The sequence below is a fragment of the Lolium rigidum genome, chromosome 3 (assembly GCF_022539505.1).
Source record: "Lolium rigidum isolate FL_2022 chromosome 3, APGP_CSIRO_Lrig_0.1, whole genome shotgun sequence".
Classification (NCBI taxonomy): Eukaryota; Viridiplantae; Streptophyta; class Magnoliopsida; order Poales; family Poaceae; genus Lolium; species Lolium rigidum.
Window position 1 is genome coordinate 174,885,260 of NC_061510.1, and position 22,430 is coordinate 174,907,689.

Sequence of the window (22,430 nt, forward strand, 5' to 3'; positions counted from 1 at the left end):
GCTATAGATGCCTCAAAGAGTGCCGCAGATAGCAAGGATCATGAAACACGTACGAAAACGACCCACGGTCAAGACATGCATCGGTTGAAAGCAAAGTTGCACATACAACGGGTTTAGCAAAACCTGCAACACGAGCTGATCACTCAAACAATTTGCTGACCAACGAATACACATACGCTTAAACGAGCAATTAAGATTTGCTCCTTCAAAATTTGCCAACGGCATTGACATGGTAAAAGTGCATATACATGTACCTACCAAAAAAATTACAAACAATGGCATCAACGATGCTCAAGGTGCGTTTTGCCCCTTGAAATAAACAACAATGTGTCAACGGCACCTGAAGAAAACTGTAAACATCGGGTTGCTCGACTTGAGTCTACTCACGGTTACAAGCATCAGTGCCCAAACTCGGGGGCTACTTCCATCGGGAGCGCTGGATGCGCACCCGATAAAATCATCGGCTCCTCTGAGCCATCACCCCAATCATCGGCTCCTCTGGGCCATCATCTAAATCATCGGCTCCTCAGGGCCATCATCTAAATCATCGGCTCCTCAGGGCCATCATCCGAATCATCGGCTCCTCAGGGCCATCATCTAAATCATCGGCTCCTCAGGGCCATCATCCGAATCATCGGCTCCTCTGGGCCATCATCCCAATCATCGGCTCCTCTGGGCCATCATCTCAATCATCGTCTCCTCAGGGCCATCATCTCAATCATCGGCTCCTCTGGGATATCATCTGAATCATCAACTCCTCTATCTATGGCATCACCAGAGTCATCGGCATCAAGTTCTCGGAACTTGAAAAAGTCTACGGTGTTTGACTTAGCATTTTTTACACCCTATACATAACTATTTCATATTTATCTACGAGGCTCGGGGCTACTCCCATCGGGAGCGCTAGTCGCGCACCCGATAAAAAATATGGCAACCTCGCCAACAAAGAAGAATAAACTTGAAGACGTCGGCATCAACAATCAAGATCTTCGAGTAGTACAACTTGAGTCTATGCGTGGTTGCAAGCACCCTCCCATAGACTCGGGGGCTACTCCCATCGGGAGCGCTTCACGCACCCGACAGAAAGCAACTTCGACTCTACATCAAGCACAAGATTCAACAGATGATCAAGACATTCGGCGAAGACAACTTGAGTCCCTGCCCGAAGCTTCACTTCGGCCAGACACTCGGGGCTACTGACGTGGGCATAACCCTTCGGGTACTCGACATTGCCATACCCGGTGCAAACTATGAAGCTGGACCAGCACAAGGACTCGACAAGCTGGACCCGCAAGGAATATCAACTTGGACTACAAGGAAAGAAGACTCCAACACGGATCCTACTAGAACTCTTATAAACCCTAGCTTGGCTGATATATAAAGCCAGGCAGAGGCACCCCTTAGGACACGCATAATCAGAAACATAATTGTAGAGGCGACACGCCTAGAAACCGCAACCCGCGGATTAGAACTAGACTAGATCCAACAACTCCGCCTATGGCGGCACCCTGTACATCTATTCATATAGTGGATTGCTAGCAGGACGTAACGATCCTCCACCGTGGGGACGTGAACCTGGGTACGTCGTGTACCGCCTCGCTCCCAGAACTTCCGTCGTCGTCTTTCTCTAAAACCCAAGCCCCTCATGGTGGGCATTGCCGAGGAACCGCCTCGTCATTGTGCATTAAGTATATCGCCTGTAGGGTAATATTTTGCTCTAAGGATCTGAGCACATAGTGAATCTGTGCTTGGCTAGCATAGCTAGATTGAAACAATGTAGATCTCTAAATCCATTCCACCTTTCGACTTTGGAACACACATTTTCCATCAAGCGAACCAGTGCATATGTTTCTACTCATCATCATCTCCCCACCAGTAACGGAACATAGCATCTTGTATCCCTTTAATTACTTGTTTGGGCAGCTTGAAGACTGACATGGCATATGCGGGAATCGCCTGAATCACCGCTTTTAACAGCACCTCCTTCCCACCGTAGGATAGTAAAATACGTCCGCGCTTTGGACCATAGATTTGTCCGATTCGAGAACACAGATGGATCGCCCCGTTGAACTGTTGAAGCCTTCCTGGGACGCGTTATGCAGATCCTCCAGCCGGAGTCCGAGTTCCCAACATTCGCGCCCCACCTCCGTGAAAAGAAAAAAGAAAATCGCGCCCCACTCCCAGTTTTCTGATGGCTTCCCAAAACTTTATGACATGTGGGCCAGCATATACATCAAAACCCTAGTCCGTCCTCACCATCCCCAAACCCCTGCCGCCGCCGCTCCATCCTCTCACCGTTTCGCCGCTACCATCCAGTGACGGCTCCAGCGTCGGCGCTCCCTCTTCCCTCTTCTTCGATCTCCCATCCTCTTTGAACACATCCGCCGCCTGCCTCCAGCCCAGGAGTGAACGAGAGGTCAGGCAAGGAAGCACACCGGAGAAGGACCCCGAATCCTCCATGGACATCGATGATGCGCCCGCGCAACCGCGAAACAAGCTTCCCGACCACCTCGAGCTCCAGCGCACCCGTGTTGTCTGCAAGGCCGATGCCCCCACTCATGTATATACGCCAGCCCTTTCTTATGCTTAATTCTATACTCGTCTTACCAGTGATTTTCATACGCCCTTTAATTATGCATGTGTTCATTTTTCTGCGGTTAAATTGTTTGTGCAACAAATTCCAGTCCTCCGCAGAAATCATGTGCTCTTCAAATTTCTTATTTATTAGGAACCTAAATTCTAGTGGAAACATTAATCATTCCATTTTATAGCATCTAATAATCGGCTAGTTAGTCTAATATAGAAGCGAAGGTGATTTCGCTTTGCAGCATCGTCTGATGTGCTATTTTGCTGCTGTTGAAGGCTTGGAACATATATAGTCTCAAATATCTTTGCATGCTATTTTTTTTCTCCTTATTATAGTAAAAAGATTGTTTAGTTGGAATTTGGTTGCTTGCCAAAACACCATTTTCAGTCTTTTCAGTATATTTCCAATTATACTGGCAAAATGTTGCTACTTAAATACAGTTCGGCGTTTCAATTTTTCAGCGGAATTTTATGTTTATTACTACTGGAGGGCGACGTACAATTAGATCATATTTTAATCCTGTATGCTTTGCCTTTTTATGTTTCAAAAGACTGAAGGGTTTCAATACTCGGGTGCTTTTGCTGCTATGGGAGTTGATAATAGTGTATCAGTGGAGAAGTTCTGCAGTGACTTCAAAATCAAGATTAATCGACTTACAGAGGATGATATGGAGTTTGATATGATTGGTGTTGATGCATCCATAGCAAATGCTTTCCGCAGAATCCTCATTGCAGAGGTATGCACGTTGCTGCCATCTCGAAAATTATTCTGCGTATTCTAGCAAGTCATATATGTTTGGGTTCCACTTCAATATCTAAGCATTGGATATGTATATTTTGTACTATGAATTCATAGGTTCCTACAATGGCTATTGAGAAAGTCTTGATGGTTGACAACACCTCAGTTATAGCAGATGAGGTCCTTTCGCATCGACTAGGCCTTATTCCACTTGATGCAGATCCAAGGCTTTTTGACTATATCTCCAGTCAGTGACACAAATTTCTGATGTTTCACATTCACAAACAGTGTTGCGCTTTTACAGTAAGGGCCATCTTATGCTTTTCTTTTTGCAGATGATACGCCAAGTGAGAGGAATACTATTGTATACAAACTGCATGTTTCATGTGCAAAGGGTTCCCAACGTCTTACAGGTATATATCTCATTCACCTCCAACCTGGGCACTGGTACAGTTTATTAGTCCCATTCAATATATCGTTCAACAAACTATTTCTTCCTCAATAATCAGCTCCAGCTTATTCTGCTGCATCGTTTTAGTAAATTGATTTTGATAAGAAATGTGCGTCCTTCCTTATTCTTATACTTGTAAATATATTGTTACAATGCCAACTAAATGAACAGTGGATATTTGGTTCTTAGTACTGTACTTCTGCTTATTCAGCTCACTTGGAGAACATGCAGTATCTTATCTTGTAAATGTCTTATGTCAATCATCATGAAGAAGTTGCTTTGCTAAATACCTTTATCTTAAGTCGATGATAAATTAAATATTTCAGTTGTAGTTCTCTTGTTGTACTTCTTTATACTGTTTAGCATTATCCAGTTTTGTTTATGGGATATGGTTGGGATTTTGTAGTATGTCAAGTGATTACAACTTTCTTGACTTGCAGTGAAGTCTGGTCAATTGGAGTGGTTGCCAGAAGGTAGCCAGTTGACTATTGCATCTCCTGCGCAGCCTGGGGAAAAACCGAAGACCTATACATCCTTTGGTCAAAGCCAAAAAAAGGCGTCTGAAAGACCTCTCGGTGTGAAGTATGAAGATATAACGATTGCAAGGCTTGGACCAGGACAGGTAATTTTGTTGTTATGTTATAGTTCTATTGCCTTGTACAATTAGCTCTATGATGTCCTTCCTACAAAACATTTTGATCAAAGTGTTTTGTTCAGTCCGCATGGTACAAGAAAGCCTTTAATGTAGTCAATTCAGAGTTGTATGTATGCAGCTTTGCCTTAATTTATATGAAGAACCTCCTTGTGTGATTTAGATAATCAAGCCTAAGTTCATGGGCATCAGTGTATACCTAAAGAAATTTTTGCAAAGATATGCTCTTCTAGCAGGTGTATTAAATGTTAACCATAATGTTTTTCTTTCATTTAGGCTATTGAGCTTGAGGCACATGCTGTTAAGGGAGTGGGGAAAATTCATGCGAAGTGGTCTCCAGTTGCTACAGCCTGGTACAGGATGCTCCCTGAGGTAGAATTCTTGTTATGGCATTTCCGATAATTAAATGGCGAGTAACACACATTATTTCTGTTTCAACTGTTCATTGTTATGTTATCATATAGGTTGTTCTTCTCAAAGAATTTACAGATGGCGATGCTGAGCAGCTAGTGAAAAAATGCCCAGTTAATGTTTTTGACATTGAAGAACTAGGAAATGGTAACTTGTCTTCCACTTCCTATTTTGAGAGTCTGAGAAGTTTCAGTTAGCTGTCGGTGTACTTGTTTTTAGTTTTTGACTTGTATTTTGGTAGCAAGGGAGTGGTTTGTCAATCCTAGTAACACTAACTCTACTAGGTCATCTCTTGCCCTTAATACATTATTTGGTGATGTTGTCTGTAATTTTAATAAGAATCCTGCCAGCTTCATTTCAATTAAAAACGAAACATGCAACCAACGACAGTTCTCACTATGAGCTGTTTTATATACAACCACTGCTCTGAAAAAGGGTACAACCTCCCAAGACTTAGATCATTACAACCTTGACAGCAACAAAGGAAGCTACGCAAGCATTCTGTTTTACTGTAAGGAATGCAGAATTGTCATCACAGCATTTAGGGTCTCTTAGCTCTTCCATAGTTGTCACATCTCCCTTGAGCATCTTCTTTCTGTGAGCACCAGCGAAATGTCTGCAACCCCATTGCTTTTTTCTCTACAATTCCTATAACTAGTAAGATGTAGGCTTACGCGGCAGTCTTCTAGCACTTGGCCATGTCCTCTGTCATGGTACCTGCATCTGGAAGCAGAAAACCTATGGAGTAAATCATTTCTTAGGTTTCATGATAAATCATATTGATATTTGGAAGTCTAGATCCAAGCAGAGACTAGCAATTAACTAAAAGTTCATACCAGTATCTTTCTTATCCAATTCAGAAGTCCCATTCCACCAAAATTTTGGAGTTGCACGGTCTAAAAAAGTACTTCGAGAAAAACATAAAATGAAGGAAAGCTTCCAAAAGTGTAGGCATGAAGCCATGAACACATGAGTACTATAATGACAGAGTAGCAATTGTCTTGAGCCAAATTCTCATGGACCTTTGTCCACAACGGGTAGGTGAATAATGGTTCGAAAAGACTTGGGTAGTTGGGTAGGGCACTCACCCTCTTCAGCCTGACGACAGGGCTCATCCTTGAGACTTTGAGGCTCCGATGCTTTATGGAACTTCTGTTTATTAATTGCTGGACCAACACAGTTATACACACTAATCTTTATATAGGACAACTAACTTGATTCACAAGTTGGATCTCAGTTCATACTTGACTTATCAAGATAGTTATGACCTATGACCTATGTACAAGGTTTCCTTGTCTGTGTATGCCAGACTTGCCTATCCTGCTGCAACTACTACGAGTCTTCTTAAGCGATACTAGCTGTTTCCATGTAGTTAGGAAACTAACTCATCTCTATCATATTGCCGTGGACATGCTTTTCGGCCGCAGGTCCCAGGCCCATCACCATAACACACATAAAGAGGTTTCATATACTCTGTATCTATCAAACAAGAAGAGTGGAGATCCCTATTTTTAAATCTTTTCTAACTTACCAAATAACCCCAGCATTCATTTTCATACAAGTCAATGTGGGAGTTCGCTAAGAGTTCTTAATTCTTCAGAAAATCCTAGTGTAGATATAGGTAATATATGTTATGTCTTTACTCTTTTCCAAGATATGTTCTTACCTGAAGCTTGTGTTAATCCATTTCCATGTATAGGTAAGAAGAGAGCAGTTGTTGCAAAACCAAGAGCATGCACCCTTTGTAGGGAATGCGTTAAAGTAAAAGTGACCGAAGCCAAAGTAGATGATAAAGACAAAGCAGATGGCAAAGTAGATGAAGGTAAAGCAAAAGTGGAGGTTGTTGAGGTAGAACCTCAAATAGAGCTACGCCGTGTTAGAGACCACTTCATTTGTAAGTAACGCATGACCTGGTTATAATGTTTCCTATTCGTTTAGCTTGTTGCTAATCACCATGCTATTTTTAATTGCTTCTGTTGGTTCAGTTACAATCGAGTCCACGGGAGCTCTTCCCCCAGAAGTGCTCTTCACAGAAGCCGTGAAGATCCTTGAGGAGAAGTGCGAGCGTGTGATATCTGAGCTTTCCTGATTCTGATACAAAGTTTTGAGTACTCCATTCTGCTGTGCCCGGAAGCTTTATCTTGGATTATGGTTATTGTAGAACTTACGTATTCCATACTCTGGAGCCACATTCAGCAATCATCTAACTAGAATAGAAGTAAAACAACAAGCTAATTAGTGAGCTGGAATATGTATGGTGTTTTTTGGATGGGGGTATGGAAATTTTTGTGCACTAAATCATACATTAATGATTTGAATCCCTATAATCTATATCCAAACAGGTATGCACGGAAACAATACATGACCTTTTTCCCCTAGAATACACCTTTTAAGGTGTATCATATTTTTCATAAAGAAAGGCCAAGATGGCCGGTAAACACAAAGTAGGCTACCGGATACAAACACGACACCACATGACCAGCTCACAAGGACTGAACGACCAACAAAGAGAATTCTCCTTGCACTGTCATGAAGGGCGAGAAGGCAATGCACCATGCTCTCAAACCATGTCACAACTGAAGGAGGAATCTTTGGAAGACTGGTTCAGCCTCTGGCACAAGCTGTTTAGAGTAAAAGCAATGAGAGATGAACTGTTAATTTCATTGATGATTGAGGGGTATATATACCCAGCGAACAGGTGCCAACAAAGGTGGTTTACATGGTTCTGTCCCTTCGGAGGGACGTGGCTGTTGGACAAAAAGTAACTGCCTAGTTAGCTTAAGATCTAAGGGATAATTTGAAACATCTCTTGATAATTTTCCCTAGCATTTGGTTGAATTATACTTCAGATTCATTAAGTAATGTGAGTGCAAAGGGATAATTTGAAACATCTCTTGATAAAAACCAGAAAATAACCTGGATGCGGATTGTACTTATAATTTTCATCAGAAACATAACATAAGTCCACTCCGTTAGGAGATGCACTCCTTCACAATATGGATTTTCTTATGGAATACATTCCCAATACACGTTTGGGCCTTCATTTTGTCTCATGACTATCCCAATATATCATTTAGCCTAAATCATACTACTAAATGTGGTATATTGTCCATTAATATCATCTTTCTCATACATGATATTTTTATGTATGAACTAAATTCATACTAAACTTTGTTGCGTACAAACAAACAAAAATCGAATCTTGATGAATTTAAGATTTGTCATAATCATCTTAATCACCCATTATAGGGATAATGTGAAAACTTAGTGAAATTTTGTTGGTCACAATTTACAAGTTGCAAAATTCTCAAATCATCAAATTTTATGAGCACCTAATGTGCCATGAGAATTTTTTTTCTATGTCTCTCACACTCCACTCAAATTTCTTGAACTTATTCAAGAACATACTTGTGGACTATTCAATAACTATCTGGGTGATATAAGTATTTCATGGTATTCATAGATACATCAAGTTGATTGTCTTATGTGGGTCTCTAATCTGCACAAACTCATGATATTACTAAATTATTTTCTCAAATTAAGAGAAAAATATCATAATATATTGGTTTGACCAATTTAATTATCGCATGAGCATTTATGATTTTACTAAGTACCTAAGAGTACATACCCAGAATAGTGTAACTAAATTCTTTGTCAAAAGAATTAAACTAATTAAATGATCACTCCAACAAAATTTGATACACCAACATATTGTTGGACACATGCGGTCTTACACACCGTAGATCTAATCAAGATCACAACAGCTGCTTATCATACTGCTTCCCCTTGCAGTAAGTATGTGGAAATAAAACAAGTATTTCCCATCTGCGATAATTCGGTTATATACCGATATCACCACCCCAACGTACATCATGGGCCCTCACATCAATTTGGGATCTATGTGATAAATAACTAAGGTATAATTTTCCAATATCCGTCAAATACCTTAAACCCTAACAAGGGAGTTATTGATAGCCCGTACGCTGATTGCATTTGCAATAAGAATATTTTTCGGCATTAGGGGGAGATTAGTACCACAAAGAATGCCGATAAATAAATAATAAATGTCATAGACTTTTAGTCCTTATATTCACGTACTTGAAAATCTGAACGATTCAGTCATAAATTTGCAACACTTTGCAAATCTGCCACATACATTTACTCGTGACAAAAATGTCACAAAATCATATTATGCATGCAACCAATGTGCCAAAAGAGTGAAGGTACCTAATGTAACCACTTTCCTCCAAAATGAGAGCAAAAGGGGGAGAAAATTGGCAATTTTCTCCCCCTTTTGCTCTCATTTTGGAGGAAAGTGGTTACATTAGGTACCTTCACTCTTTTGTCCATCGCGAAACTCCAATTCAGGGGACAGAATCTCTGTTCCGGCACGCCGCCGGGACGGGGAAGTGCCCCCGGAAGCCATCTCCATCAACGCCACCGCCTCCATCATGCTCCGTGAGTAGTTCCCCCATGGACTACGGGTTCTAGCTGTAGCTAGTTGGTACTCTCTCCCCATGTACTTCAATACAATGATCTCATGAGCTGCCTTACATGATTGAGATTTATCTGATGTAATCGGTGTTGTGTTTGTTGGGATCCGATGGATTGTTACTATAAAGTTTATGAAGTTATTGTTGCTGCAATCTTGTTGTGTTTAATGCTTGTCACTAGGGCCCGAGTGGCATGATCTTAGATTTAAGCTTTATACTTATTGCTTAGATTGTATCTACAAGTTGTTTGCACATGTCTTTGTCCGGAACCCGAGGCCCCAGAGTGACAGCAACTGGATAACTGGAGGGGAAGGCTTAGGTATGAGGATCACATGTTTTCACCGAGTGTTAATGCTTTGCTCCGGTGCTCTATTAAAAGTAGTACCTTAATTGCCAGTAGATTCCCTTGAGGCCCGGCTGCCACCGGCTAGTTGGACAAAAGATGTTATGCAAGTTTCTCATTGCGAGCACGTATAACTATATATGGAAAACATGCCTACATGATTAATAATCTTGATGTTCTGTCTTAATGCTATTTCAATCCTATCAATTGTCCAACTGTAATTTGTTCATCCAACACTTGTTATTGGGGAGTTACCACTAGTGTAGATAGCTGGGAACCCCGGTCCATCTCTCATCATCATATACTCGTTTTCATATGACATTGGAAATAGTATCAACTATTTTCTGGTGCCATTGCTCTCATATTACTGCTACTGCTGCTGTGTTACTTTTACTATTGCTCCCATATTACTGCTGCTTTCACATCACCCCTGTTACTACTGTTTTTCCAGGTGCAGCTGAATTGACAACTCAGTTGTTAAGGCTTATAATTATTCTTTACCTCCCTTTGTGTCGAATCAATAAATTTGGATTTTACTTCTCTCGAAGACTGTTGCGATCCCCTATACTTGTGGGTTATCAGTCACATATTTATCGCCAATATTATCTCATAATTTAAATGAGATTTGTAAAATAAGGTTATTGTACCAAAATATGTGTTATATAAAATGCTAGAGGCAAATATACATAAGAACATATAATTTTGAATATATAAAATATGAGTTAAATAATATGGCTCGATATATGAAGGCTTGAGGACTTCATGTTATACTTTTACATAATGTAAAAGGTACATGATTAAAAAAATCATATGTAATATATATTAAAATTTTAACCTGATGGACTACCATTAATATTTTTCTTAAAGAAAAAAGTTCTTAAAATGCAAATAATAACCAGAAGTTAAAAGTGCTAAGAATATGTCCGTCTGAGGACTGGACTACTATGTTTAATGAATTAGATGGTTTATGTATTAAATGTAGCAAACAAGGGGTTAAATTGAATATGCACCAAGGAGATAAGGTATCTTATCTTCCTCTGTGTGGATACGAATCAATCAATTTGTTCCTCTTCTTCGTTTCAGTTCTACACGGGAGACACCGGCCGTGGTTCTCGAGCAAAATTCGAGCATGCGGCCCTGTAGCGAAAGGAGCTTGGCCGAGGGCTGCGGGTGCGGACGCCTCCGTTCCAAGAGAAGCCTCGTCAGGAGAGAGCAGCATCGGGGTAAAAGGCCGCCGCGCGTGCTGGGAACTACGCCGTTCGGGGTCGCCTTCGCCGCCGTCCCGGTTGTGTGCGCGCCGAAGGGTGCAGCCACGCAGTGCGCCTGCCATTAGCCGGAGTCGTGCGCTGAGGAGCGCTAGCCACCGCGCCGCAGGAGTCGCGAGCTCGGGTGCCTCCATGCCACGAGGGGCGAAGGAGCCACAGGAGGACTCTTGCGGAGGCCGAAGGCCATGGGTGATGGGCTTGGGCGCCGCCGTAGTTGCAAACTCGGCCTCGTCAAGAACGTCTCACCGACCGCCGGTCCTTCTCTTATGGCCTATCGCTCTATTGGAGAGCAAAGTGCGTGATAACGTGTTTAGAGTGTTAATTTCATTGATGATTGAGGGGTATATATACCCAGGGAACAGGTGCCAACAAAGGCGGTTTACAAGGTTGTGTCCCTTCGGAGGGACGTGGCTGTTGGACAAAAAGTAACTGCCTAGTTAGCTTAAGACTTAAGCTAATTTATTTCTAACACAAGCAACGCATCACCCGCCCTAAAGAGTCCACGAGAGCATCTCCCCCCCCCCCCCCCCCCCCCGCGCCACACACACAAACGGATATGTGGGTGTTCGCAGGAAAAAACAGGCTAGGGGCCCGGCAGAAGCTGAAAACGGAGCGGGCCGGCAGTGAAAATAACCCCCATTTCGCCCCTTTCCTGCCCACCCCTACCGACCGCCTTCGCCATTCCCCACTGTCGGAAAAGGCCGGACCGCCCACCAAAACCTCTCCACAGCCGGCTCCAAGCTCGCCGGTCGTAGATCTGGAGGAATCATCCTCCAACATTTTCGGGCCACCTCACGTCGTTTCTGCCCGTGAGATGTTCGGCGATTTGCATGCGATGGATTCGGACGACGAGGAGATGGCCTCCATTCTGTTTGAAGAAGAGACCGAGGCTGTTGCGGACATCGACAACGAGCATATGGAAATCCCGGCTTCTCTCCTTGCCATGTACATCCATGATACCAAGCCACGACGTGGTGGTTCAAAGTTGGGCGGCGCAAGAGCAATGCGAGGCAAAGGCTGGAGGGGTATTGCATGCTCTACGCCGACTACTTCGCCGATGACACAATCCACGGCGATGTGGTTTTTCGGCACCGTTTCAGGATGAACCGGAAGCTGTTCATGAAGATTGCTTTGGCAATTAGGCAGCACGATGCCTACTTCATTTGCAAGCAAGATTGTATTGCCACGATTGGGTTTTCCACGATCCAGAAGTGCACTGCTGCTTTGATGATGCCTGCATATGGAGCTCCTGCTCATACACAAGATGACTACATGCAAATGGCCGAGTCCACTGCACATGCATGTATCGGTTCTACAAGGCAGTTGTGGCAATGTTTAAAGAACTATACTTGCGATCACCCACTTATGAATACACTGCTTGGATCATACAGAAAGAAGATTTTCTGGGATGTTTGGTAGCATCTATTGCATGCATTGGCACTGGATTTGTCCATTTGTTTGGCAAGGAATGTAAAAAGGTCACAAAGGAGTTAAACGTGCCGCAGTGCTCCAATGTGTTTTCCAAGCTTGTCGAAGGCAAGTCTCCTCCGGTGAACTATCTGATCAATGGCCATGAGTACACCAAGGGATACTATATGGCGGATGAGATCTATCCAAGATGGGCAACATTTGTAAAGACAATCTCAGGACCTACTCGGGAAAGAGAGCCCATTTTGCTTAGCGCTAGGAGGCTTGTAGAAAGGATTTCGAGCGGGTATTTGGTGTGCTTCAAGTTGGATTTGCTATGGCCAGGTTCCCAACTCTTACATGGTTGAAAGATTAGATGACAGATATGGCGACTGTCCGCGTTAGTATGCACAACATCATTATTGAGAGTGAGCGGAACATCAAGTGATTGACCCTGAACCATGGCACCGAATGGGTCCTCTTGCGGTTGTTGGTGCCCCAGTGCCGTCTACGTTAGCTGCCTTCCTCGCCATCCGGAACACGGTCATCAACTGCAAGACCATCTGGTGGATCATCTATGGATGCTCAAAGGTGAGGCCTAGTTTTGTGTTGTTTCAAACTTTGTTTTATTATGTAAACTATGATTTTAGTTCATTTTCATGTGTGTGTTCATTGGCAGGAACCTATTCTGTTTTGGAGGCCATTTGGGGGTACGGCTACGAAATCGGTTAGGATTTGCCAGACGCCGGAGGGGGGGGCGACTAGAGATAGGACCTAAACCAACAAAGAAGTCGACTAAGAACCGCCGCCAACGATGTTGCTACCAGTGTCTGATCCGGCTCGGAATCTTGGATTTCCTCGGCGCTTGAGGTAGGCCAGACAAAACTCCAAGGAATTTGAATCCTCCAATATTCTTCCTATGAATATTCTTTGAATCGACTAGATCCTCAGAATAATAAGAAAAAAAAGACCAGTATGTCATGGACATGAAACGGGCAACATGTGTAGCAGTGTTTTAAATCCAGCTGGAACATGCCACTAGTGTGCAATAACAGGGGCACAAACAGATCCTATCAGTTTCTGCTTTACAAATGAAGTACTGCCTCTATCCCGATTTCCTTGTAAGGTTTACGTAGATACACATACGCATGTATCCTGACACATTTTAGTGTATAGATGCATCCAAATCTAGACAAATGTGATATCTAATTCAAGACAAGAGAGGGTACAAATACACGAAACTAATATCAACAATTTAAAAAATCAATCTCAAACTCAATCCAGACTGCCAACAATTCAAAGTAAAACAGATCATCAATATTCCAACTAGTAAATATTTACTATCTGCTCAAACTGTTATTTGATAATATGACATTGTTTATTGTGACAATTAGGCTGCCATGGTGCTACAGGGATTAATATCTTGTAGACAGGCTGGAAGCACATTCAACACGTTATTGGCTGCTTACTACACAGCGTGGGTCACTGGATCTCTCAATATCCATAACAATCCTTGTGGCTTCAATAACAATCTGCCCGTCAGAATAATGCTGCCTACACACAGGCATATAAACATCAGATCCTCCAATGAGTTCAGTCTTGGTTTCCTGCGTCTTCCTCAATGTGAAGAACGCCCGTCGACCACACAACTCACAGCGTGCTGTTAGCTTGGTGACCGAGTCAGCAAGGGGGATGATGTCCAGCACTGAGCCAAACTTGTTCCTGCCATCACCAAACATCCGAAATTTGGATTATTTGGATAGCCCTATTTACCAGAGATCTAGGGGTTCCTTCACAGTTCTGTAAATCTGACTAGTACTCAGAGTAACGAAATTGATTCAAGATAAATCATTCAGAAAGTACCTTTTGTAATCACCATCTAGACCTGCAACTACAACAATTTTTCCATCACGATCAGCAGCTTTGCAGCAGAAATCATGAAGATCATCAAAGAACTGGGCTTCATCAATACCTATGACATCTACCTGCAGCACCAAATTTTAGTGAAATCCTTGCAACCAAAAGAGACTCACAAAAGGATAAAGGGATATTTTAAAAAAAGATTGACAAAGAACGGGTAAGGGAGTCAACCGAATCACTAACAATTTACTAAACCACGCAAATAGTTGAACACTAAGGATGACAACCAAATGGACCTGTTACATGTGACAAAACTACTTCCTTCTGTTTGCAAGCTCAACAGTTGTCATCACGTGAAGCTTTGAGCCAAACTATTCCTCAAGAACCAAAATAGCAACAGGATCAGTCCAGCTATTTCAGTCCAAGAACCAAAAATACTACGTTCATTTTTGACATTGCAGTCTTGTAGGTACATCTTTAGCCGTATTTTTTAAATTTATGTCAAAGATAGGCTAATAAATTATATGTCCACAAAAATTGTATAAATATATACGAAATGAAAGAGATTTGCAAGACAAATGCAATGATATCATTTATACAAAACCACAAATTTTGTATATATTAGTGATCAAAGTTGTGTATCAAAGACCATGCGGGAAAAAAAATGCCCTATATTTTCGGACAGAGGGAGTAATACCATAGGAATATTTTTACAGCAGATTTATAGGTTTCATTTGCATGTGGCCATGATAGATAGGTTTATTATGTACATCCGTTGTCAAAGTTGGGATAAGTCTACTGCACAGATAGCACAGCTACATATATTTGTGTACAAAGCAGAACAAGTACCAAACTACCAGATGACTAGGATGGCAGGGCTTAAAGGAGATTAGATACCAGAATAGGGATAAATGATATAGAGGAGGCAATAATTTTGATGAGATAAAGAACCTCTCTAAACTGCCTTCTTCACATTACCATGGATCTAGAGACTAGGGAATGTACCAAATTATTCCACTTTTCATTTTCAGGACAGACATCCACCACAAATGTAAAGGTTTTTTTTTTTACCAAAACCGCTAAAAAATGATTGAACCTGTACTGACACCCAAACTGACGGTGGAAACCACACACCAGGAGTGATCGCGCACACCATGCTCCCCTGCATGGAGCAGCCTGAGCAGGAAGTCGCAAGTGATGCCATCGTTGGCCACCGCATTCGGCAGCAGGAGCAGGGCAAGAGGTGCTCCAGGACTTCAGGGGGCAGCAGGAGGCCAGCTAGGCCACGTTCAGGAGCAACTTGGCGGCACGGTGGGACAGCACGTTCACGAGCAGGTCTGGCCAGGGATTAGACTTTCAGTGGACTGCGCACGCTTGGCGCCGTTGGCCACCCCGCAAACGTTGGTTCCTTATGTGGGGAAGGTATACTGGGCAAAGCGGAGCTAACAGACAAGGTGTAGACATGGTCTAAGGCAACAGAGGGAACATCAATGCCAGTGGCAGCACACTCTAGAGGAGCTAATTCTTTGGAGAGAGGTGCAGGCCCTGAAGCCCGTGGAAGAATGACATGCGCTGAAACCGGCTGGCTGTGGTTCCTATGGCATGCCATCTAGAATGTCAGAAACATTGTCAATTCGCGAATGGTCGTTTAGCGTATTTGGTAAAAGCCTTAAAATTTTGTGGTGGATTTCTGTCCCAAAAATAAATAAATAAAGTGGTTCCAAACAGTAAATTTGGCCACAAAAGTGCTGTTTTATGCTATTAACTCCATGTGGAATATAGGGATAGAACCAGACACTAGCTTAACAAAGTCAAAGCTGGATAATTTAGCTATGCACAGTCGCGGCATCCAGCTAGATATGCCCCTAGATCTCATAACAGCTATTCTGATAACAAACATTTCTATCTTTACATTTCAAAATGGTAGCATTTTGCCTAAACATCCAGATCTCAGTGAAGGGCGAGTGTAATGATAAAATTAAAGACGCATTTATTTTTATGCCTTCACTGCAGACACTAATGGTGACAGCCCAGATATATGCTTCTATTCTACCTTGTTGAGAAAGCTAGATGCCACATAATGCATGAATTGTCAATTCAACAGTATATTCACATAAGTGCAGAGAACTTGGTGACAGGTTAATGAGGTGATAAAGATTTGTTATGCCATTTATGCTTCTATTTTTTACATTCAAGTGAAGCAAGCTGCAGGCGTGGTAAAAATCCAGATAATTCTTCTCTCTTGTACCTTGTGGAGAAGGTTGTGCCCAAGATATTAGAATTTTGGTGTACATTCAAAGAGAATCTGGAGCACAACACATATATGGAGAAAAAATAAACGTGCCAGAACTATTACACTATCAAACAACAGCAGAGTGATGTTTGAAGCAACCATTCTGACCATTAGAAAGTATATGCACCAGAGTGGCAGTTCACAGCTTATAACATTATTAAGTAAATTTAAGGGAGATGTTTGAGCAAACCTTATTGTAAGCCTCTGTCCCTAATTTATCTTGGAAAGATGAAAGCTTGGGTAGAGCCCAGCATGGCATCTTTGTGCCATCATGTGTTACAACAGAGTCCAATCCATACCGATTGTCTTTGTCAGACTTTACAAGTGCCACAGTCCTGCATATGGAGGGGCAGAAGTGTTAAAATACAAAGTATAACAAGCATATAAGGTGATCAATTCTCACGCGAACTTTACACGTTTATTAGTGCACCAACACATAGAATTTCATCACACAGCAAAGGGGGCGCTATCACTTATCAGAACACATCTATGTCAGCCAACCAAATAATCAAGTTAAGAAGTGGAGTAATTTCCATTTCAATTATCTGGTAGTAAGTTGCATACTCACATTCCGAACACTTGCAACAAAAGTGTGAAATTCAGGAGATAGAAATAACAGATGATCTGTCCCAAAAAAAAGGCATTGTTTCTAACAGAAAATCTCTCCGGTACCTATCTTGTTCTTCTGGCTGACAAACAGAACATCTCTGTATGTTAAGGGCCTAAGATCATGGATTATGTTCATCACTGAACAGTTCAGAACAAAAGAAACCTTGACAGGAACAGAGCTCACAGGCAAGTGGGCCCATCCTGTCAGCAAATGATAAAGCAGTAAAGAACAAACTGGCACGGCATCGACGGGGTCCGTACCTGCCGGTGCCGGCTTCGGCCTGGACGCGGCGGAGCAGCGCGGTGGTCTTGCCGGCGAACATAGGGCCCACGATGACGTGAATCTCGCCAGACTGCGCTGCGCGGACGTCCATCACGGACCCACCGCCGGCTACTCGAGGCTTGGCTCCCGCCGTAGTGGACAACCTCGCCGGGCCGAGCTTGGAGCAGGAAAGATCTGGCCGGAAAGGGAGCGAGGAGAGGGGCGTCCGGAGAGCGGAAGCGCTGGAGCGGAGGAAGGTGGGTGAGGAGGCGCAGAGGAGGAGAGACCTCATGGCGGAAATGGAGCGCATAGGGGAGTAATTTGTAGAGCTGATTGGATGGAGGGGACAAGATTTGGAAGAAAAAAATTAATTGTCGAGAAGAAAAATGGGTAGGTAGGATGAAACTTCAAAATTGGAGCGGTTCAAAGCAGACGTAGGCTGCGCATGGTGGACTTGATCCGGGGTTTGAAAATTCTGAGGAGGGAATCGCAGGGCAGAAGTGGAGGGAAAGGGGGATTTTTGGGGTGGTTTTGCTAGGGTTTTGGAGGGAAGAGAGCAAGAGGTGGCGGCGGCTTGGCGGGGAAGACAGAACAACACGTGGAGGGTGGGATCGAGTCCTTCTTCTTTCTTTTCCCCGTTTTCTGGGATGCTATTTATTTCTCACTTTCCTTCTTCAGAAAACTTTTCCGTTTTAAATCATTTCCACCATCCCGACAACTACGCATGGAGACTTTTGGACAAAAAAAAAATCCTTGAGTGCATCTCTACCGGCATCTCCAAAGGTCTCCAGCGATGGAATCGGACAAGCGTTTCAGAGATACCGATAGAAAATGGGCTGCATAGGCCGGATCTCATGAATAAAGTTTGCAAAAGAAAGTAACAAAATGTAAATGAAGCAGGTGAATTTTATTCAGACTGTTAAGACTTTTACAAGGTTTTAACGAAGTTTAACTAAAACTAAGAGCATCTCCAGCCGCGTCCCCCAAAGCGTCCCCCAAACCGCGCCGGATTGAGCGTTTGGGGTACGTGTTTTGTTCGTGCCGCGTTTGGGGGACGTCGCTCACTAGCCGCGTCCTCCAAACGTCTCCCCCAAACATTTAAAATACTTTTTATGGCATTTTTATTTCAATTTCCACAAACTAATACATAATTGGGAACGTGGTTTACAGTAAGACACAATTTGGAACATGGTTTTCCACAAACTAATACATAGTTTGAACCATGGTGGACACAAATATAAAATTTTGCAAAAAAACTAAACCTAACTAGGTCGTGCATCGAAGGTTTCCTGTGTTCGCTGCTAAGAAAGAACACTCGAGGGTACACTCAATCACCCAAACTGGAAAATCCAGCGGGAGGATGGTGCCCTTGTTGGTTCTACCGATGAGGCGAACATCCAGAAACTTCCGCGCACGTGTTCGCTGCGAAGAAACAACACTCTGCATCATCAGTCGTCCTCCTCGTCGGTGTTGTCGCCGTGGTAGTCCCGGCGGCAGTGCGTCTCGTCGAAGACCTTGACGCTCATGTCCCTGTCGCCGAAGTAGGAGAACAGGAGGATGAAGCCGGCTTCGAGGCTGTGGTGCCACGACCACGACCACGGCCGCGAGGTCGGCCTCCGCCTCTACCAGACATAGCGTCGAGTCTTGTTGAGATGGTGGCGGCTAGGGTTTGGGAGAGAGGCGCTAGGGTTTGTGTGTGAGAGGGACGATGAGAGGCGGCCCTTTTATAGGCCGGAGGGAGGCGGAGGAGCGGTGGCGCTCATTAACGCCGGCACGCGAGCTAGGCGTGACGGGACACGTCGCTGCGCCTCTGCGGGAACTGCACCGTCGCTGCAAAGTCAATAACTTCCGTCGCGAGATAGGCGACGGTTAGGTTAGAATTTATTGTGCCGCTGACGGGTCGGTCCCGCCACTCCCCGCCTCGCTTTTCGGTGTGTCTGGCATCCCCGGAGCGCCCCCTGTGGGACGGGGACGGGCTCGGGGCGCCGGACACCGTATCGGGGCGCGCCGGACAAAATTCGGGTTTGGGGACGCGGCTGGAACGGTTTTTTGGTCCGGCGCGCCCCAAATTGCTTTGGGGGACGCTTTGGGGGACGCGGCTGGAGATGCTCTAAACCCTAGTCCTGGCGGTCGAAGGCACACCCGTCGAAGTTCTCGGCGTCGTTGACCCTCCCATCGCCTCCATCGTCAGCGTTGTCGAAGTTATCATCCCGGAAGGAGGAGGAGAAGCCACTAGACTCACCGACGTCCTCAACCCCGATGACAGCGTCGCTGTCATGCGTCGACCACCACTTGGCAAACTCTTCATCCGCCGGCAGCACATCGTTGACAGAGTTCGCTACCACCTTGTTGAGCTGTGACATGTCGGTCGCATTCTTCTTCTCGGAGCACCGAAGAAAGAGGCACCTCCGAGGTTGCACCGCCTCCTTCTCCATCTTCGGAGAAGGCAACTCTAGCTTCAGGACGAGCAACATCGTCGGAAAGACAGCACCGGTGGAGCAACACGGCAGAGAATACAGCTTTGTCATGGGGACGTGCAACGGCATCACATGCGACGAGCCACTAAGTGACGACGAAGAACACAACGTAGAAGATGTCAACCTCGATGCTCTGGTTGAGCATCGAGGTGTCGACGCGATGAAGTGGGCGCACCATGGCAGAGTGCACGTCGGTTGCAGAAGTAGCCGTATTTGCTCCAGGATGCCTCGATGTCGCGGAGGTCCCCAAAAAATGTGGTGGACGACACACTTGAATGACCCGTCGTAGGGGTCGGTGACGGTGTGAGCGTCACCTCGCGCTCCGCCCACAAATATAAGTTGGCAGAGCTCACGTGTTAATTATCTTTGTGTTATGAGTGGGTATCGATGCGGTTATCGCTCCACATCGGCCATTGTTGCGGAAAGTGTTCCGGGCATGTCCTTATATATCTGAACCCATTAGCGACATCTACGAATACTTGTGATGTATGAAGGTATGAGATATGGGTTCCTAGAGTGTCCCAGGGGAGAAGGTAGAGGAGAGAAGGATGGAAAGGATGGGAAGAGGAGGAGGGATAAGGTGGAGAAGGGGTAGAGGAGGAGGGGAGAAGGTGGAGAGAGGGGAAAATTGAGGGGACTCGGTTTTCCTTTTAGATGTTTTGGAATCTAAAAAGTCGCTAAACTCCCGGAGGGCATTGAACCAGGATATACAATTTTGCGTAGATATATTTTCATGGGAGGTCGTATGCAACAAAAAAGGCGTTTTATCGAGACATGGTCCCATTTTGCATAATATATCAAAATTCATATTTGTTAATTTTTTCTTAAAATTAGTTGACATAACACATGGCCATCTCAAAGGATTTTTTAATTTTTTGATCATTTTCTATGATTTTTTTAAACTGAGAAGGCAAATCCAGAAACTAGTAGTAGGATGCCTGATGTCTACGCGCGCTTATATTCTTGTAGACAGTATTGGCCTCCCAGTGCAGAGGTTTGTAAACACAGCAGCAAGTTTTCCTTAACTGGATCACCCAAGGTTTATCGAACTCAGGGAGGTAGAGGTCAAAGATATCCCTCTCAAGCAACCCTGCAATTACGATACAAGAAGTCTCTTGTGTCCCCAACACACTCAATACACTTGTAAGATGTATAGGTGCACTAGTTCGGCGAAGAGATAGTAAAATGTAAGTGATATGGATAAATATGAGTGGTAATAAAAATCTGAACAAATATGGCAGCAAGTAAACATGCAATAAAACATTAAATAAATGGTGATTCGATGCTTGAAAACAAGACCTAGGGATCATACTTTCACTAGTGGTCACTCTCAACAATGATATCATAAAGAAATATAAATATAAGCACTTCACTATGCACACACCCTCACCTTTACACACGTGGGACAAGGAGTCTCCGGAGATCACATAAGTAAAATCTACTTGAATAGCATAACGACATCCAGATTAGAAATCTCATGGTCACATAAAGATCACACCATGGGGGGGAGAGAGAGAGAGAGAGAGAGAGAGAGAGAGAGAGAGAGAGAGAAACCACATAGCTACCGGTAGAGCCTTCAGCCCCGGGGGAGAACTACTCACTCCTCATCGTGGGAGTCAACAACAGTGATGGAGATGGCGGTGGAGTCGATGGAGATGGTTCCGGGGCAATTCCCCGTCCCGGCAGGGTGCCAGAACAGAGACTTCTGTCTCCCGGATCTTGTCTGCGACGGCGGTGGAGCTACGGAATTTTTCATGGACGAAGGCTTGTATATTTAGGGTTTTTGCGTCGGGACCTTTATATAGGCGGAAGGGCGAGGTCGGTGGAGGCTTGGTGGCTCCAGGTCGCGCCAGGGTAGGTCTGGCCACTCTGTGGCCCCCTTCGTCTCTTCTCTGGACTCCGTCTTCGCTCCGGAAAAATATGAACTTTGGCTTTTGTTTCGTCTAATTCCGAGAATATTTCATGTACAACTTTTCTGAAATACAAAAACAGCAAGCACTGTGGCATCTTGTTAATAGGTTAATGCCGGAAATCGTGTAAAAGTGCAACAAAGTGTAAACAAAACATATATGAATTGGTGTAAAACAAGCATGGAGCATCAAAAATTATAGATACGTTTGAGACGTATCAAGCATCCCAAGCTTAACTTCTTGATGGCGTGTGCTCGTCGTACGCAGACACGCTGTTGGGGAACCCCAAGAGGAAGGTGTGATGAGCAAAGCAACAAGTTTTCTCTAAGTATGAAACCAAGGTTTGATAGACCAGTAGGAGAAAGGCGTGACTTCTGAAGGTGTTGATGGCTGACTAGTGGCAGGACGCACTACCGGCATCAGCAACAACGTGGAACCTGTTCGAGATATGCCCAAGAGGCAATAATAAAATGGTTATTATAATATATCTTTAAGTTTATGATAATGTTTACATACCATGCTATAATTGTATTAACCGAAACATTGATACATGTGTGTTATGTGAACAACAAGGAGTCCCTAGTAAGCCTCTTGTATAACTAGCTTGTTGATTAATAGATGATCATCGTTTCATGATCATGAACATTGGATGTTATTAATAACAAGGTTATG

At 43.9% G+C, this 22,430-nt stretch overlaps 2 protein-coding genes across 2 annotated transcripts; one reads left to right on the plus strand and one right to left on the minus strand.

Annotated features, from left to right (window-relative positions):
• Positions 1-2,283: 2,283 nt before the first annotated feature.
• LOC124698676 (DNA-directed RNA polymerases I and III subunit rpac1-like) lies at positions 2,284-7,220 on the plus strand. The gene is made up of 10 exons (XM_047231144.1): positions 2,284-2,560; positions 3,138-3,323; positions 3,443-3,572; positions 3,661-3,738; positions 4,217-4,398; positions 4,705-4,800; positions 4,893-4,986; positions 6,539-6,606; positions 6,688-6,733; positions 6,825-7,220. The coding sequence occupies exons 1-10, from the start codon at positions 2,459-2,461 to the stop codon at positions 6,926-6,928; spliced, it is 1,086 nt and encodes a 361-aa protein (XP_047087100.1). The 5' UTR covers positions 2,284-2,458; the 3' UTR covers positions 6,929-7,220.
• Positions 7,221-13,601: 6,381 nt separating this feature from the next.
• LOC124698677 (thymidine kinase-like) lies at positions 13,602-17,984 on the minus strand. Its single transcript, XM_047231145.1, has 4 exons — positions 17,371-17,984; positions 16,691-16,835; positions 14,211-14,332; positions 13,602-14,069 (listed from the first exon to the last, which is right to left on the minus strand). Exons 1-4 carry the CDS (start codon positions 17,679-17,681, stop codon positions 13,802-13,804), a joined length of 846 nt encoding a protein of 281 aa, XP_047087101.1. The 5' UTR covers positions 17,682-17,984; the 3' UTR covers positions 13,602-13,801.
• Between the last annotated feature and the right edge of the window lie 4,446 nt (positions 17,985-22,430).

Coding starts and splice junctions, on each gene's coding strand:
- LOC124698676 (XM_047231144.1), top strand. CDS start 2,459: ATGGACATCGATGATGCGCCCGCGCAACCGCGAAACAAGCTTCCCGAC. Junction 2,561..3,137: donor AGGCCGATGCCCCCACTCAT/GTATATACGCCA, acceptor ATGTTTCAAAAG/ACTGAAGGGTTTCAATACTC. Junction 3,573..3,660: donor GCTTTTTGACTATATCTCCA/GTCAGTGACACA, acceptor TTCTTTTTGCAG/ATGATACGCCAAGTGAGAGG.
- LOC124698677 (XM_047231145.1), bottom strand. CDS start 17,681: ATGCGCTCCATTTCCGCCATGAGGTCTCTCCTCCTCTGCGCCTCCTCA. Junction 14,333..16,690: donor GGACAGAGGCTTACAATAAG/GTTTGCTCAAAC, acceptor TTGGTGCTGCAG/GTAGATGTCATAGGTATTGA. Junction 14,070..14,210: donor CTAGATGGTGATTACAAAAG/GTACTTTCTGAA, acceptor TGGTGATGGCAG/GAACAAGTTTGGCTCAGTGC.